Genomic DNA, 18,021 nt, shown 5'->3' with positions numbered 1-18,021 from the left:
GGGAACGTGGTATCGGGACTCTATAAATTTGTCGTAACATCTCTATGCAAGACCCTTCTACTAGAGTAGCCTTTAGTAGAGGCGATTAGTTAAAATATAATTTCTGTCAATTAGGCTTTATTACCCGCGGGTACCTTAATTGTTATTAAAATCTAAATGATGCAGGTAAAATTAACATCATGTTTATTTACTGATCGCGTTTATTCACTGGAGCAATCACCCCAAGATTCGAGGACAGTAATAAAATTTCTGTAATTTTTCTTTTTTTTTTTTTTTAATGTTCTGTACGATTCCTTTGCACTAATAAGTGATAAAAAATATAAAAATAATTAATTGCAGGATGTCAAAAAATAAATTTGAAAAAAACATGTTATTGTATTTTATTATTTCCTGTATAAAAGTTATAAATATTTTTTATAGATTTTAGTGCCATTAAATTTTGTTTTTTTTTCATTCAAAATGACTTTGTATTTATAGTGTTCTAAAAATGTGCGATTTTTGACCTGGGAGTAATTAAATTCTCTCGACCAATCATAATGGTTATAAATGATGATATTTTTACGCAATATCCTGTAATTTAGTATCTATATGTAACGAATAGGAAAAAAATATCCAGTTCTGAGACAGATATATTGAATTTAAGTTTATTTTGTGGCTAAACTACGGCTGTAAATAATTTTTGCCGAGTCGTTTGTTCGGTAACACTAACAATGAAATTAATATTACACACTTTTATTGCTATTAAGATCCTGAATTTTTTTATAATACCGATAAATTCATATGTAATATTACCCCACAAAAAGCCAATAAATAGAGAGCTCGATCCGAAAAATTATTTTGAACCGGAACAACAGATTAATATAACCCGAAGATCTGTGGCTGTCAAAGATAGAAAATTCCTATGGGATGACGGTATTATTCCGTATGAAATCCGAGACATATTCAATGGAACAGAACGCAAATTAATTAAACAAGCAATGAGACATTGGGAACAATCGACTTGCATAAAATTCGTTGAAAGAATTAAAGAAGCTCATGGTACTTACATACTGTTCACTAAATTAAACTGTGGGTAAGTTTAAGATTTTCGGTAGAAACAAAATAAAAATTCTACGATAATAAATAATTATCAATAAACTGGAATATCAGATGCTGTTCATTGATCGGCAAACGAAGCAAAAGAAGACAGTATATTAGTCTAGCTGATGGATGTGCTGAATTTGGAACGGTTGTTCACGAACTGGGCCATGCGATAGGTTTCTATCACGAACATAACCGTCTAGACCGTGATGATTATGTTCAAATAAATTATGATCATGTGGAAGATGGTAAATTTGAACAGTACTTTAATATTTTCTGCATTTAAACTGCGAGTTTGAATGCACGTAATGATGAGAACTATAGTGGGTGGCATAGAATAAAATACGATTATGGTTCTAGTCAACTTCAGTCTCGTTTGAAATCGCGTTGTTTCGCCCCCTATCGTACAATCTACTACTATTACTCAAGTTTTTTTTATTTTTCATAGGGTTCGAACTTGAATTCAGCAAACTACCTGCTAAAGACACAAGTACTTTAGGTCAACACTACGATTATGGTTCAATAATGCATTATAGATCATCAGCTTTCGCAACTAGCCCAAATATAGATACTATTGTTCCGTTACGAAAAATTAATGAAAGAATACCGGAAATTGGTCAGAGAAATGGACTCAGTAAGGGTGACATAGATGCGACAAATTTGCTGTATGATTGTCCAAGTTTGTATTTTTGTCCATATATATGATATATATTCATATATTAATCTTCCCCGACTGCCAAACTTTCTGATCAGAAAGTTGGTGTACATTAGTTGCAACCAACTTTCCCAAAAAGTTTGCGACTATCTACTGCCGCAACCTGTCATCAACTTTCTGAAAAAATTAAAGGCTACCTTACGTCAACTAATGTAATACCAACTTTTGCCACCAACTTTCTCTGAAAGTTGGCGACAGGTTGCCATTAACTTATGGAAATGCCAATTTTTCCGGCTAACTTGGCGACAAGTTGCTGCAGAAAATTTTCGCAAGCTTTACTATCAGGGTTATACTTGAAAAGTATGCTAATAAGTGACCACAGACGGCAGGTTAGCCGCTGCAGTTATAAAAGGCGTTTAAAATATGATGAAAAATTTTTTCACAAGATGATTCAATCAGTTACTTTAATATTTTTTCCACGCTACGTGCAGCTAAAAAATATTTTTTGCACAGCTAATGACGTCACATGTTTAGTTATGTTTAGCTGCCGCATAGCGGCGCTCAAGGTCATGCCCTTCGAGTATTTGTTACAAAAAGACATTTGTGGTTATTATAATTTTATTCTAACGTTGTTTCATGTAGAATGTGGCCAAACATTTTTTGAACCGAAACATGTGTTCAGTTTGTCAACGAATGCAGATGAATCACAAATTGATTTCGAATATTGTCAATGGACAATCCGAGCTGCCAGAGGCGAAAAAATAAAACTTTATATCACATCTTTATATTCTCACTATACTCCTAATTGTACAGTCGATTACTTGGAAATTCGAAATGGCTATCAGACTAATAGTACTGTCTTAGGTGCGTTTTTAATAATTTTCTATGAAAGTAATATCGATAACTGCTACATTTAAATATTTAATATATTTAATCTAGGACGTTTCTGTGGAGAAATTAAAACCGTCTCCTTAATTGCTGATGATTATGTGACGGTGACATTTATTGGAGTTCGTTATGGAAGTTATCGTCTTGGATTTTTAATTGAATACGAAACTGTTTGCGGCGGTTATGTATATCTAAAAAGTAATGATATTCATTATTTAGAATCGCCAAACTATCCGGAGTCATATAGAAGAAATAAAAAGTGCTTTTGGAATTTTATTGCACCAGAAGATCACAAAATATCAGTTGTGTTCGATTATTTCGATCTGGAAGACAACAGAAGTTGTACAAATGATTTTTTTGAAATACGCGATGGTGATTATTTTGACGCACCACTCATTGGAATTTACTGCGGCAACAAAGAAAATTTGAACATAACTTCTTCGGGGGAAAAACTTGTTTTAATATTTGTCAGCAATAAATCGAAAGAAGCGGGCGGTTTTTCGGCAACTATTTCTGCGCAGCCAAATTGAATTTAATTATAAAAATAAAAATTCTCATAATTGTTTCCACTACTCTACATTTTGGCGTACCATTAATATATATACTTTTAGATACTATAGAAATCTTATGATATTATTGTTATGTACTAAATTGAAAAATAAAAAATTAACAATATTATGATGAAATTTAAAAAAAAAAAAAATTGTAATACTGTTCAGGAATATTTTTATGAATTTTTCAAGCAAAAAATAATTTGAGTTGAAAACTTTGCTGGTTTAAAGAATATTTGTGACAGACATTTGAAATCTGCGACATTTAGCGCCTATAGCCGGCAGCTAAAAATATTTGATAAGATATAGCTGGTAAAAAAGATACCTAATCGCTCTAATAATGACGTCATCATCGGATCAAAAAATATTTTTTGGTTACATGTGCGATAGCAAACGACCAAAAAATATCGAAGTAACTTAACGAGCCATCTTGTGACAAAATTTATCATCATTTTAATTCGTCCACTTACCGACTTTTCTCTACTTTTCAACAAATACTCAAAACAATCTTACCAAATAAATAAACGCGGATTTATAACCTGCCATTTATAGGCACTAACTGTAGTACATTTCAAATATCTGTCACAAAAACTAATGTATTTATCTAGTACAATCGAGTCTAAGACGCTCGCACTCGATAGATAAACTACTATTTTGACTTCTTATAAAGAGCTTTTCAGAAATTAGGTCTAGAAATTAAAATTTTTTCTACTTTTGAATTAAATTAAAATTCAAAAAAAGATCAACTCTAAGTTCGAATTGTCTTAAATTTTCGAGTTCACAATTATGAATTTTTTAACTTCCCGCTAAGAAAATCGAAAATTTTCAAAAAAAAAAGGAAGTAATTGGTTTCGGTCCGATTTTCAAAAATCGAGTTTTCATCAGATGTCAACGTTTTAAGGACCTAGGAAGCTATTCTGATTATTCCCGGATGGACGTCCGCGCGCGTGTATGTGTGTGGGCGTGTGTGCATGTAAACTTTTTTTGTCCGACGATATCTTTGGAACAAATCAACCGACTTGAATGTACTTGGTGGCAATCAAAAGGGCTGACCAAAACTTAGAATTGATTAGATTTGGGGGTAGATCGGTCATGTAGTTTACGAGTTATACGAAGAATAAAAATAAAAACAAGACCCTTCTACTAGAGTAACCTTTAGCGGGGGTGATTATTTTAAATATAATTTCTGTCACTCAGGCCTTATTACCCGCGGGTACCTTAGTCACTAATTTATTATTTTATATCTTAATGAACCCATTGCTCAAAGTCTATTATACAGATAAAAGTAAAAGCGCACTATTTTTAATTGTTGACAATTTCTGACTGTAATTTCATCAACGAAATTTTTTATTACTTCAAATAAATCCCATTATGAAATGAAAGTATTGTTTCATGAAAATTAAAGCTTTCTTAGGGTTTAAAGAAACTTATTTTATTCCTGAGCCAAATTTTCTAACAGTCGGTTAAATATATATAAAAAGATTTTAAAAAATTATTAGAGAAGACAAAAATGTTCCCGAGCAATCATAAAAATACGCTGTTAAAATGTCTACAAGTTAATTTTTTTATCAAAGTTAATTTTAATTAATTTTTTTTAATTGACATCATTTTTTTTTGTCACTGATTATTAACTGATTGTGATAAGTGCCGGATACTGAGGTAGTTAAATAGTTTAAAAGCGACGGTAAAACGCAATTGAGTGTTTCGAAATTTAGTAGGTGTAAAGCTAATAATTCAAAATCATAGTTACAAACTATTTTGTTTAGTCTTATCGAAGATGAAATTACCGCACGTTCTTATCGTTATTCAAGTACTATATTTTATAGTAACAACGATAAATTCACATCTAATTTCACGAGATAAGTTAATAAATAATGAGTTTAATTGGACAAATAATTTTGAACCGGAACGAATTCATAGAACCCAAAGGTCATTAGTTGTTAGAGGAAGACAATTTCTATGGAATAATGGTATTATTCCATATGAAATCCAAGATATATTTGATGGAGCAGTACGTAGATTATTTGAGCAAGCAATGAGACACTGGGAACAATCGACTTGTATTCATTTTGTTAAAAGAATTAAGGGAATTCATAAAAATTATATAGTTTTTACAAAATCAGAATGCGGGTAAGTGTTATGTTAGCTGTTACACACTGATAATTTAATAGTCGAACCGTGAAATCGTAATTTATCAGTACGACGCATTATACTTTTAAAATTGCCGGCATTGATACTAGAAGTTTTGACGCAGGATAATTTCTGACTGATAGCGTGGCGAGAAATTATCCTCTTTTATAGGTGCCGCGACTATTAAACCACGGACACTTAAACCCATCGATAGTTCAACTTAGCGACATTTCAATCTGGCGACAAAATATCCGCGATAAAATGTCCGAAGAAAAAATAATTCATGGTTTTCGATAAACGGGTACTGTACCATTCCAAGCATATGGGTTGACCTATTTCCAAAATAATATCCACCCAAAATCTGTGAAAAAAGGGCACAGTAGGATTTCAAGCATATGTGTTGTTGCGGATGTTTTTTCGTTTTTATATGATACTGTAAATGTTAAAATTTATAAGTTTTCGTTTACATATTTGAATATTGTTTGGTTTCATCGTTTTCAGTTGAAATGTCGCGGTTGAATTGTCTTCGGTTAAAATGTTACAAAACCCTTTTATATATAAAAATATGAGTAATTCAACGAAGAAATCAATGGATTGCAAATCATATTGCTTTTGAAATTATTTATCAGATGCTGTTCGTTCGTTGGTAAAAACCAATATGGACCACAATCAATAAGCATAATGGAGCAATGCAGCAATTTTGGTACTATTTTACATGAATTGGGGCATGCTATCGGGTTTTACCACGAGCATACACGTTACGATCGCGATCAGTATATTCATGTTTTCCTAGATAATGTTCGAAAAGGTACTATTTATAATAATGACTTCTTAAACATCATATGTCATTTCAACAGGCTATATAAATTGAGATAAATTTTGAATATCAACAGAAAATAAAGATAAATTCAATAAAATGCCAGAAGAATTCACAAGTACCTTGGGGCAACCTTATAATTATGATTCCATAATGCATTACTCAGCATTTGCTTTTGCAAGCAATAAGTTCCGTAGAACCATTGAACCAACACGTAAAATAAATGGCAGGACACCGACTATTGGTCAGAGAATTGACCTCAGTGCCGGTGATATTGCTGCTGCTAATGTGCTGTACAGTTGTTCTGGTTTGTAATTTAACTATTACGTATTTTTAGTTAATCTTGTTATTGTTAATCATTCATTTGTAATCAAAATATTAATAAACAGCATATGGTGGATCATTTTTTGAGCCTTGCGATATGATTATCCCGCCAATACATCCAGATAAGTCACCAAAAGATTCCGATAAATGCAAATGGACAATCAGAGCTGCTGAAGGTGAACGAATAAAGGTCACACTTACATCATGGGATATTAAAGAGACTCCCAATTGTACAGCGGAGTATGTGGAAATAAAAAATGGCTACCGGGCAAATAGTCCTGTCTTAGGTAAACTATCAAATCTTTATGATATGAACGACATATATTATTATTGAAAGTACATTTTGTTTAGCTCGCATATGTGGTGAAGATAAAACAGTTATTCGAACGGCACGTAATTTTGTATCAGTAACATATGCTAGGAATCATTATGAAAATTATCACCTAGGATTTATATTGAAATACGAGACTATTTGCGGCGGCGATATTAATTTAAGAAGTAATGATACTTATTACTTAGAGTCACCAAATTATCCAGAGTTATACAAACCGTATAAACAGTGCCATTGGAATATAAAAGCTCCTTACAAGCATTATATAGTAATTAAATTTAATTACTTTGAACTTGAAGAAAGTACTGGTTGTAAAAATGATTTTGTAAAAGTACGAGAGGGTGGAAATAAAAATGCGCCAATTATTGGAACGTACTGCGGTGAAAATGACAACTTGGAAGTAGCTTCTCTGATGAGAAAAATTTTTCTAACGTTTGTTTCCAATGGATGGAAAGAAGCGGGAGGTTTTTCTGCCGCTATTTCTGCGAAACCAATCAACAATGAAATTAGCCACTTGAATAGTTCACATACTACTGCATTACATTAGCCGGCAATAAGTTTAATCAAGTTTTTGTTGGTTCATAATTTAACGTTACGATGAAGAAATAAATTTAAAAAATAAATTTGTCGACAAAGTTCATTGTTATCTTAATTGTTTAATGTATTAATACCTTATCCTAAAAACCAATTATTTTAAATTATAAAACTATTGTTAGCAGTAATTCGTCCCAAAAATAATAAAAACTTTAACAATCTGCGTCACACAATTTTATATATAATTAAACTGTTAAACATAAACTTTACTTTCAAATAAAACATTTAAACGCAAATTATCGACAGTTTGATTCGAAGTTCATAACAAAATTCCCCAAAGTATTTTTATATTTATATAAATTAAAACTAACATCACTTGAAAAAAATTATTATCTATTGACAGCGTAGAAAAAAAAATATTCGAAAATATGTAGCAATAGTTATATTACTTTTCGACTAATAAACTGCAAGTATTCGTGAGGTTATCACTTTTAATCCTCGTTAATCATATTTTCTACGCAGGATAGCTACAAAGTTATATTAAACCTGTGCTTCGTTTGATATCATCAAAGATGAAATTTATACTGCATGTTTTTATTGTTGTTCAAGTACTATATTTTATAGTAACAACAATAAATTCACATATAATATCACGACATGATATGTTACTAAATAATGAGTTTGGTCCGAGTAATAATTTTGAACCAGGGCGAGGGATTCATAGAACCCGAAGATCGTTGGCTGTCAAAGATAGAAAATTCCTATGGGATGACGGTATTATTCCATATGAAATTCAAGACATATTCAATGGAGCCCAATGCAAATTAATTAACGAAGCAATGAGACACTGGGAACAATCGACTTGTATTAATTTTATCAAAAGAATTAAAGGAGTTCATAAAAATTATATAGTTTTCACTAAATTAGACTGCGGGTAAGTTTCATAATTTAGCTTTTACACCCTGATATTTTATATTACAGTAATGTTTTATTCTATACCACGCATTATACTTTTTAAATATTTTGCATTGATACTACACGGAGAAAAAAAATAGGTGATTGTCCTATGTTGCATAGTAATATCTCCTATGTTCGCATAGGAATTTTTACTATGCTAACATAGGGAAATTTAGTATACAACATAAGAGAATTTACTATGTAGCATAGGAAAATTTACTGTGTCAACATAGGGATAATTCCTATGTATATAAAATTTTAAAAAAGATGATTTTCTTATTTCCTTTCATATTCATTAGTTGGCTTACAAAAACTTACTTAAGGCATTTCGGTTTGTAAACGTCTTAGTTACACCAACTCTGAATTTGAATTTTTGAATTTTAAAAAATAAAAAAATTTCATCCTTTTATAATTTTTTAAACACAAAAACTTTTCCTATGTTATCATAGAAACGATTCCTATGTTAATATAAAAATAATTTCTATGTTTGACCTATGAAAAATTACTGTGGTAACACAAGAATAATTACTATGCTGACGTAGGGATGTTTTCTATGTTGACACAGTTACTTTTACTATGTTAACATAGAATTTTTTTCCTATGTTTACATCAAAAAAATTCCTATGTCTACATAGTAACAGTTAATATGCCAACATAGGAAAAATTACTGTTTTTTTTCTCGGTGTAGACGTTTTATCTTATACTTGGTAGTTTATTAGAACGATATGAATATTTAAAAGATTACGATAAAAAAATTTGATTCTGAAAGGAATGAAATCGAGTCAGAAAGTGATCTAGAAGGCAGAAACTGACGAGTTTCTTCCCCAGGAAAGAACGAACTGGGCAGTGAATCCACTGTATTGTATACCGTTGAAAAAAAATTGTTAATAAATTTTTCATCAGATGCTGCTCACATGTTGGTAAAAATCAGTATGGACCCCAATCAATTAGTATTGCTGACCAATGCAGCGTTTTTGGTACTATTGTACATGAATTGGGACATGTAATTGGGCTCTACCACGAGCATTCACGTCCGAATCGCGATAGCTATATTGAGGTTTTTCTAAATAACGTTCAAAAAGGTACTATTTATAATAATAATCTAAAACACAATGTTCTTTTAATAAACTGTAAATTACGATGAATTTTGAAAATCAACAGGGAATGAAGATAAATTTCGTAAATTGTCATTAGAAACTACAAGTACGTTGGGTCTACCTTATGATTATAATTCCATAATGCATTACCCAGAATTTGCTTATGCAAAAAGTAAGCTTCGCAAAACCATTGAACCAACACGTAAAATAAATGGGATTACACCGAACATTGGTCAGAGAAATGCCCTAAGTACCGGTGACATTATTGCTACAAAGTTGCTGTATAATTGTTCTGGTTTGTAGTTTAAATACTACGTATTTCTTAAAATCTTGTGATTTTTCATCATTGAAATGTTAATTAAACTTTGGTAAATCGGTACATCGGGTTTGTAGCACATGGCGGGTCATTTTTTGAGTCTTACGACAGGATTATCCCGCCAATACGCCCAGATCTTTCACCAAAAGACTTCGATAAATGCAGATGGACAATCAGAGCTGCTGAAGGTGAACGAATAAAGGTCACACTAACATCATGGGATATTAAAGAGACTCCCAATTGTACAGCGGAGTATGTGGAAATAAAAAATGGCTACCAGGCAAATAATCCTGTCTTAGGTAAGCTATCGAATCTCAACCCGTCAGCACTCACATTATGAGCATTTTGCTCACGCTCGATTTAAAGCAATGATAACTTTTTTTTTTCAAATGGAAAGGGTAGATAAAATTTTTTCTACCTTCGAGTAATTTTATCTATTCCCAAATTATAAACTTTTGAACTGCCTTAATATTATATGTAATTTATAAAAAAATATTTTTCTCATGCGCATCGGAAATTGTGAACATTCTTCTCATCACGGGATTATAGTTGTTACAAAAAAAGATTTACGTTCGGTAACGTTCGGGCCAGTTTGTGTGACTTAGAAAGTGAATAGCTGTTCGGCAACACTCGGTATACTTCGTAACATTTAAACTTATCATCCGTTACAAGTATGCTGAAGCCCACGAGATGTTAGACGCATGCACATAAAGCGTAAGCAAATCTGTCATCACGAGAGTAAAAATTACCGGAAAGCTTACGTGAGTGCTGACGGGTTAATGATATGAACGATGTCTATTATTATTGAAAGTACATTTTGTTTAGCTCGCATGTGTGGTAAAGATAAAACAGTTATTGTAACGGCTAGTAATTTTGTATCAGTAACATATGCTAGGACTCGTTATGAAAATTATCACCTGGGATTTATATTGAAATACGAGACTATTTGCGGCGGCGATATTTATTTAGAAAGCAATGATACTCATTACTTAGAATCGCCAAATTATCCAGGGTCATATGAACCGAATAAACAGTGCCATTGGCTCATCAAGGCTCCTCGCAAAAATTCTATAGTAATTAAATTTAATTACTTTGAACTTGAAGAAAGCACAGGTTGCAAAAACGACTTTTTGGAAGTACAAGAGGCTGGAAGTAAAGAAGCGCCAATTATTGGAATTTACTGCGGTAAGAAAGACCATTTAGAAATAGCTGTTATGAGTAGAATTTTTCTGACGTTTGTTTCCAATAAATCGAAAGAAGCGGGAGGTTTTTCCGCTGCTATTTCTGCGAAACCTGATAACAGTAATGGTCTAACCGTTTGAACAGTTTAATAATATTAAACTATATTCGGTAGCAATAAGTTGAATCAGTTTTTTGTTCGTTTTTTTCATTCAACGTTTCAATGAATCGATGAATTGAAAGAAACGCTTGTTAATAAAGTTCATTGTTATCTTTATTGTTTAATTTACTTATACTTTATCCTTTAAGAATCCACTTTTTCATTACTATAGAATTATTGCTAACAATGACTCGTTACAATCATACTAAAAACGTCAAATGATCTGTGTCACATAATTAGACTGTCAAAAGTAAACTTAAAATTTGAAATAATAATTTATACGCGGGTTATCAAAAGTTCAATTTGGAATTTATCACAAAATTTCCCAAAGTCTTTCTATCATATGATATACTGCTATTATTACTTTCGAAATGTTTTCGATCGATGTCGACTCAGTTTATGAAAAAAATGAATGACAGTTTAAAAACATTTAATATTTTAGCCAACGTAGGAAAAATATTCGAAAATTAGATAGACTTCATGTATGTACGTTATTCGAGGATTCGAAATAAATATTTTAAATGAAGAGCGATGTTTCTTGACTAAAGCTATTAAGAATACAGGTAAGAGAGCATGGAATTATGAAGGAATATTATAATTGACTAATAGAAAATAGTTTTCTGTCAAAAACCCATAAAAAAAATATCGGTCATTTAATTATAATTTAGATATTTTTGGTTCAACAAAACCAAGTGTTCCCGATTAATATTCATCGTATTTTTGTCAAAATACAATATACCCCCGGACCAAAAATATTTTTTTTTCTTTTTATTAAATTCCTTAACAACTTTATTTTTCGTTTTCTTCAATTAATTTTATGATAAATTATTACGCTTCAATAAATTTCTATTTCTAAACTCACAGCAATTAAATTCTCTTAACTAATCATATCGGCTACATCCTGTAATTTAATGTCTACATTAAACGGTTGAAAGAAAAAACATCAGTTCCAAGACAAATAGATTGGGCTAAAGTTCATTTTTTGGTTAAATTACGGCTGTAAATAATTTTTGACGAGTTCTTTGTTCAGTAACACTGACAATGAAATTAATATTACACACTTTCATTGCTATTAAAGTCCTGAATTTTTTGATAATAATGATAAATTCACATGTAATATTACCCCGCGAAGAGCCAATAAATAGAGAGCTCGATCCGACAAATTATTTTGAATCGGGACAGCGAATTAATATAACCCGAAGATCTGTGGCTGTCAAAGATAGAAAATTCCTATGGGATGACGGTATTATTCCGTATGAAATCCGAGACATATTCAATGGAACAGAACGCAAATTATTGAAGCGAGCAATGAGACACTGGGAACAATCCACTTGTATAAAATTCGTTAGAAGAATCAGAAGAGTTCATGATTCTTATTTACTGTTCACTAAAATGAGCTGCGGGTGAGTCAAAGATTTTTGGTACAGAGAAAATAAAAATTCTAAAATTTCAAATGGTTATAAATAAGTTCGAATTATCAGATGCTGTGCAGTGGTCGGCAAACGCGGCAAAGGAGGCATTCCAATCAGTATTGATGATGGATGTGCTAAATTTGGAACGGTTATTCACGAACTGGGCCATGCGATAGGTTTCTATCATGAGCATAATCGTCCAGACCGTGATGATTATGTGGAAATAAATTATGGTATCATTGACAAAGGTTAACTGAGCCCCTGAATTTTTATCAGTGAGTAAATAAATTGATTAAGAATATCAACTAATTGCTGGTTCGTACAAAAACCTGTAGGTAGCGAATACAATTATAAAAAAGTATCAGCGAGGAATGTAGATACTTTAAACCAGTCTTATGATTATTTTTCGATAATGCATTATCCATCACTAGCAATAGTAAACAATGCTAATATCAAGACCATTATACCCAAAATAAAAATCGACGGCCGAATACCGCATATAGGTCAGAGAATCGCCCTAAGTACCGGTGACATTACTGCTGCAAAGACGCTATACAATTGTTCTGGTATGTAATTTAAACACTACGGTTTTTTTAAAAGCTTGTGATTTTTTATCATTGACTTGTTATTTAAACATTGGTAATCGGTTTATCGGAATGGTAGCACATGGTGGATCATTTTTTGAGCCTTGCGATATGATTATCCCGCCAATACATCCAGATAAGTCACCAAAAGATTCCGATAAATGCAAATGGACAATCAGAGCTGCTGAAGGTGAACGAATAAAGGTCACACTAACATCATGGGATATTAAAGAGACTCCCAATTGTACAGCGGAGTATGTGGAAATAAAAAATGGCTACCAGGCAAATAGTCCTGTCTTAGGTAAACTATCAAATCTTTATGATATGAACGACATCTATTATTATTGAAAGTACATTTTGTTTAGCTCGCATATGTGGTGAAGATAAAACAGTTATTCGAACGGCACGTAATTTTGTATCAGTAACATATGCTAGGAATCATTATGAAAATTATCACCTGGGATTTATATTGAAATACGAGACTATTTGCGGCGGCGATATTAATTTAAGAAGTAATGATACTTATTACTTAGAGTCACCAAATTATCCAGAGTTATACAAACCGTATAAACAGTGCCATTGGAATATAAAAGCTCCTTACAAGCATTATATACTAATTAAATTTAATTACTTTGAACTTGAAGAAAGTACTGGTTGTAAAAATGATTTTGTAAAAGTACGAGAGGGTGGAAATAAAAATGCGCCAATTATTGGAACGTACTGCGGTGAAAATGACAACTTGGAAGTAGCTTCTCTGATGAGAAGAATTTTTCTAACGTTTGTTTCCAATGGATGGAAAGAAGCGGGAGGTTTTTCTGCCACTATTTCTGCGATACCCATTAATAATAATAATAATAATAATGATTCAACTTCTTAAATAGTTTTCAAATATTGAACTCTACTCATTAGCAATAAGTTTATAAATAAAGTTTATTGTTCTCTTTACTGTTAAATGTATTTATACTTTGTTCTACAAAAACCCACTACTTCATCATAACACGCCTAATGAAAGTGATAACACCTCCCACCTTAACGAAGTAAATATTTTTATCTTTACATTTGGAAGATGTATATTCTATTCTGTTATCGGGAATGGTAACCATTTTTATTCGAGATCATAATTATTACTATTTAGATGGTAATTATTACTTCCGGAAATGATAAATATTACAATACGCGAAAAAAATGGTTATCTGAAAGCATGGTACAATATAACTCCCTCAACTCGGCATGAATAGTCTACGAAGCAAAAATTTTTCGGAAGTTCCGAGTCAACACCCCTCCCTTCCTTCAATAGTAAACTATGGCGCATGCCCTCTTACATCTACATATATGATACACACATATATATAGACTGATATATAGAAATATATATCAACGAGTGGGAGACAGCATAGCTCGTAGTGGGGATAAAAATTAAGGGGAAGTTTCGAATTAATGGAGTTCGACTGTAATGATTACCATTATCACATACAATATGATAATTATTCCCTGTTGCAAGATGGTAACAGTTCTCTTTTTTTTTGGCGAGAATATAATAAAAACTTCCTTAAAAATTTGCGCCTTACAATATTTATATGATAAACTGTCAAAAAAACTTTAGCTCTAGAATAAAATTTTTCAACGCAGGTTATTAAAAGTTTTATTGGAAACTTATCACTAAATTCTTCCAAGTGGTTCTATAACAGGATATACTATTATTATTATTATTTTGAAAAAAAATTTGTTTTTTAACGATGCAATATATAAAAAAACTTTAATGACACTTTGAAAAACATTGCTATCAAAGTAAAAAATATCAATTTTTTATCGTTTTTAGTTAACTTTAGTTTTTAATTTTCGGTTAATAAGTACTTGTTATTTCTGGCCTCGGAGCAATTAAATTCTTTTAGCTAATCATCAACCCCCCACCCCCTTAATTTAGTATATATACTGAACGGATGATAAATGAAAATCAGTACCGAGGCAGACAGTTTGAACTACAGTTCAGTTTTTGATTAAATTACGGCTGTAAATAATTTTTGACGAGTTGTTTGATCGGTAACACTAACAATGAAATTAACATCACACATTTTAATTATTATTCAAGCACTGAATTTTTTGATACTAACGATAAATCCATATGCTATATCACCCCACAAAGAGTCAATAAATAGAGAGCTCGATCCGACAAATTATTTTGAACCGGGACAACAGATTAATATAACCCGAAGATCTCTGGCTGTCAAAGATAAAATATTCCTATGGGATGACGGTATTATTCCGTATGAAATCCGAGACATATTCAATGGAACAGAACGCAAATTAATTAAACAAGCAATGAGACACTGGGAACAATCGACTTGCATTAATTTTGTGGAAAGAAACAAAAGAGATGATGATTCTTATTTACTGTTCACTAAATTAGGCTGCGGGTAAGTTTGAGATTTTAAATGAAAAGAAATTAGAAATTCTACAGGTACAAATAATCATGAATAAACTGGAATCATCATTAGGTGCTGTTCAGTAATTGGCAGACAAGGTATTAGAAAAAATCCTATTAGTATAGACGATGGATGTGCTGAATTTGGAACGGTTCTTCACGAACTGGGCCATGCGATAGGTTTCTATCATGAACAAAACCGTCCAGATCGTGATGATTATGTTGAAATAAATCAGGATGCTATTCAAAAAGGTTAAATCAGTGCCCCTGAATTCGGGGGGATACGGGCAGGAGGGCGGGAGCATCTCCAAAATTTTACCAAATGTATTTCATTTTTTAAATTCCAAAACCACTTTTGTAAATTTAATTGAGCATTGTTTTGAGTTTTTTTTACTGTTTTTGAAAAATTTTGTTTATGCACTATAGATAAAAAAATAGTATGAAATCAAAGTCATTTTTTTTATCAATTGACAATAAAATTACTTTTAGTGTCGAATTGCTTCAGATGTAATGAATCAACTTGAAAATATTAACAATTTTCATAATTTCGAAATTAATTTAACAGTTTTTTAATACATTACTTTTATTTTAAACAATATATAACTGATTTTTTCCTTTGCATTCAATAATTATCTGAAATGTAATTTTTCTTCATGTAAATTACTTATAAGAAAATTTAATTTAATGAAATTTATTTGATTTCTAGAAATTTTTGCCACCTTTTTTTAACGGAAGCTGAAAATTTTTTTTATTCACTATAAATATAAAAAAAAAAGACTTCGTACTTCAGTCCCCGAAAAGTAATTTCTTAAGTAGCTCGTTTTGCCCCCCCCCCTCCGTCACCCCTATATCAGTGGATTAATAATATTGATAAAAAAAAGAAACTAATTACATGTTCATTCACAAATTTGTAGGTTTTGAATTTAAATTTGAAACAGTTGATGCGATTGATGGAAATTCTATGAATCAGCCTTACGATTACTTATCGATAATGCATTATCCACCGTTCGCATTAACCAACGAACCAAATACCAAAACCATTGTACCAAAACGAAAAATTGACGGACAAATACCAGAAATTGGTCAGAGGATAGGAATCAGTAGCGGTGATATTACTGCGACAAATTTATTGTACAATTGTCCAAGTGTGTATTTTTATTACTTTATGTCTGTATAACGCATTTAGTCGCGGTACGAACTCTATACTGTAAATACGGGCAAATTAGAGCAAAAGTATATTAACCAGAGTCAAAAAATATTAATTTTGAAAATCTAAAGTATTTTTGTTTTATGTTTAGTATGCGGAGGTACATTGTTTGAAGCTAAGGGTATTTTCAGTACACCATTAAAACTAAATAATTCGAAGAAAGATTTTGAGTATTGTCAGTGGACAATCAGGGCTGCTCAAGGTGAAAAAATTAAACTCGCCATCACACTACTGAATATTAACAAGACTCCTAATTGCTTAACTGATTACTTGGAAATTCGTAATGGCTACCAGACCGATAGTACTGTCGTAGGTGCGTTTTTGACAGTATTCAGTGAGAATAATATCAATCGATGTTACAATTGAATATATAATGTGTTATATTTAGGTCGTTACTGTGGAGATGTTGGACCGGTCACTACTATTGCGAGTAATTTTGTATTCGTAACATTACTGAGATCTCCATTTCAAAACCATCGTCCAGGTTTTATATTGGAATACCAGACTGTTTGCGGCGGTGATATTCATTTAGAAAGTAATGATACTTATTATTTAGAATCACCAAATTATCCAGAATCATACGATCCGAATAAACAGTGCCATTGGCTCATCAAGGCTCCTTACAAGCATTATATAGTAATTAAATTTAATTACTTTGAACTTGAAGAAAGTACTGGTTGTAAAAATGATTTTTTGGATGTACGAGCGGCTGGAAATGAAAATGCGCCAATTATTGGAAGTTACTGTGGTAGAAAAGACCGATTAGAAATAGCTACTATGATGAATAGTATTGTCTTAACGTTTGTTTCCAATGGATCGAAAGAAGCGGGAGGTTTTTCTGCCGCTATTTCTGTGAAACCAATCAACAATGATAATTGGTCGCTTGAATAGTTTGTATGGTATGAAAAAAATTTATATAATAAAAATACATGCTATTATATAAAAAATATAAAAAGCTAACTTTTTACCGATTTTCATAAATATTTTATATAGTTCACATGTAATTTGAATATATTGAGGATATATATTATAATATATCGAAAATTCGTTTAGGAAAATGTAAAAAACATATATATTAAATATATATATATAATAAAAATATATATTTAATATGTTTTTTTTTTAATATTTTCATGCATGTATTTTTCATATATTCTAAGATATATATTTAATATATTCAAGTTTCATTTAAAATATATATGAAAATCGGGCAGAAGTTAACTATTAAAAATATATTTTCTATCCATATTTCATATATATTGATATACTTTTTTTTTCATAAATTTTTTTCATGTGGGTAATGCATGATATTTTTCAGCAATAAGTTTAATTAATTTTTTGTTTGTTCGTAATTTAACGTTACAATGAGTCGATAAA

General features: G+C 31.3%; 5 protein-coding genes across 5 annotated transcripts; all 5 read left to right on the top strand.

Annotated features, from left to right (window-relative positions):
* The first annotated feature begins 536 nt into the window (after window positions 1-536).
* Window positions 537-3,153, top strand: LOC103579540 (dorsal-ventral patterning protein tolloid-like). Its single transcript, XM_008560972.1, has 6 exons — window positions 537-572; window positions 747-1,072; window positions 1,150-1,328; window positions 1,529-1,759; window positions 2,378-2,599; window positions 2,675-3,153. The coding sequence occupies exons 1-6, from the start codon at window positions 537-539 to the stop codon at window positions 3,151-3,153; spliced, it is 1,473 nt and encodes a 490-aa protein (XP_008559194.1).
* Window positions 3,154-4,951: 1,798 nt separating this feature from the next.
* LOC103579541 (tolloid-like protein 1) lies at window positions 4,952-7,323 on the top strand. The gene is made up of 5 exons (XM_008560973.2): window positions 4,952-5,304; window positions 5,934-6,112; window positions 6,198-6,428; window positions 6,511-6,732; window positions 6,797-7,323. The coding sequence occupies exons 1-5, from the start codon at window positions 4,952-4,954 to the stop codon at window positions 7,321-7,323; spliced, it is 1,512 nt and encodes a 503-aa protein (XP_008559195.1).
* Window positions 7,324-7,972: 649 nt separating this feature from the next.
* On the top strand, window positions 7,973-11,002 carry LOC103579542 (dorsal-ventral patterning tolloid-like protein 1). Its single transcript, XM_014444586.2, has 6 exons — window positions 7,973-8,174; window positions 8,238-8,244; window positions 9,171-9,349; window positions 9,429-9,659; window positions 9,758-9,979; window positions 10,506-11,002. Exons 1-6 carry the CDS (start codon window positions 7,973-7,975, stop codon window positions 11,000-11,002), a joined length of 1,338 nt encoding a protein of 445 aa, XP_014300072.2.
* Window positions 11,003-12,117: 1,115 nt separating this feature from the next.
* On the top strand, window positions 12,118-13,892 carry LOC106694187 (dorsal-ventral patterning protein tolloid-like). The gene is made up of 5 exons (XM_014444588.2): window positions 12,118-12,422; window positions 12,501-12,679; window positions 12,767-12,997; window positions 13,095-13,316; window positions 13,381-13,892. Exons 1-5 carry the CDS (start codon window positions 12,118-12,120, stop codon window positions 13,890-13,892), a joined length of 1,449 nt encoding a protein of 482 aa, XP_014300074.2.
* Window positions 13,893-14,993: 1,101 nt separating this feature from the next.
* LOC103579545 (bone morphogenetic protein 1 homolog) lies at window positions 14,994-17,535 on the top strand. Its single transcript, XM_014444590.1, has 5 exons — window positions 14,994-15,429; window positions 15,511-15,689; window positions 16,352-16,582; window positions 16,736-16,957; window positions 17,033-17,535. The coding sequence occupies exons 1-5, from the start codon at window positions 15,068-15,070 to the stop codon at window positions 17,533-17,535; spliced, it is 1,497 nt and encodes a 498-aa protein (XP_014300076.1). The 5' UTR covers window positions 14,994-15,067.
* Window positions 17,536-18,021: the final 486 nt, after the last annotated feature.

The sequence above is a fragment of the Microplitis demolitor genome, chromosome 5 (assembly GCF_026212275.2).
Source record: "Microplitis demolitor isolate Queensland-Clemson2020A chromosome 5, iyMicDemo2.1a, whole genome shotgun sequence".
In the NCBI taxonomy this organism is placed as follows: Eukaryota; Metazoa; Arthropoda; class Insecta; order Hymenoptera; family Braconidae; genus Microplitis; species Microplitis demolitor.
Note: the sequence above shows the minus strand (reverse complement) of the source record. Positions and strands in the feature narration are given on the sequence as shown.

Excerpts from the sequence above, each read along its gene's own strand:
- LOC106694187 (XM_014444588.2), top strand. The coding sequence starts at position 12,118 with ATGATAAATTCACATGTAATATTACCCCGCGAAGAGCCAATAAATAGA. Across the intron at positions 12,680-12,766 it reads TTATGGTATCATTGACAAAG|GTAGCGAATACAATTATAAA; the intron begins GTTAACTGAGCC and ends AAAAACCTGTAG. Across the intron at positions 12,998-13,094 it reads GACGCTATACAATTGTTCTG|CACATGGTGGATCATTTTTT; the intron begins GTATGTAATTTA and ends TCGGAATGGTAG.
- LOC103579545 (XM_014444590.1), top strand. The coding sequence starts at position 15,068 with ATGAAATTAACATCACACATTTTAATTATTATTCAAGCACTGAATTTT. Across the intron at positions 15,430-15,510 it reads TTCACTAAATTAGGCTGCGG|GTGCTGTTCAGTAATTGGCA; the intron begins GTAAGTTTGAGA and ends AATCATCATTAG. Across the intron at positions 16,583-16,735 it reads TTTATTGTACAATTGTCCAA|TATGCGGAGGTACATTGTTT; the intron begins GTGTGTATTTTT and ends TTTTATGTTTAG.
- LOC103579541 (XM_008560973.2), top strand. The coding sequence starts at position 4,952 with ATGAAATTACCGCACGTTCTTATCGTTATTCAAGTACTATATTTTATA. Across the intron at positions 6,113-6,197 it reads CCTAGATAATGTTCGAAAAG|AAAATAAAGATAAATTCAAT; the intron begins GTACTATTTATA and ends GAATATCAACAG. Across the intron at positions 6,429-6,510 it reads TGTGCTGTACAGTTGTTCTG|CATATGGTGGATCATTTTTT; the intron begins GTTTGTAATTTA and ends ATTAATAAACAG.
- LOC103579542 (XM_014444586.2), top strand. The coding sequence starts at position 7,973 with ATGTTACTAAATAATGAGTTTGGTCCGAGTAATAATTTTGAACCAGGG. Across the intron at positions 9,350-9,428 it reads TCTAAATAACGTTCAAAAAG|GGAATGAAGATAAATTTCGT; the intron begins GTACTATTTATA and ends GAAAATCAACAG. Across the intron at positions 9,660-9,757 it reads GTTGCTGTATAATTGTTCTG|CACATGGCGGGTCATTTTTT; the intron begins GTTTGTAGTTTA and ends TCGGGTTTGTAG.
- LOC103579540 (XM_008560972.1), top strand. The coding sequence starts at position 537 with ATGGTTATAAATGATGATATTTTTACGCAATATCCT. Across the intron at positions 1,329-1,528 it reads TTATGATCATGTGGAAGATG|GGTTCGAACTTGAATTCAGC; the intron begins GTAAATTTGAAC and ends TATTTTTCATAG. Across the intron at positions 2,600-2,674 it reads GACTAATAGTACTGTCTTAG|GACGTTTCTGTGGAGAAATT; the intron begins GTGCGTTTTTAA and ends TATTTAATCTAG.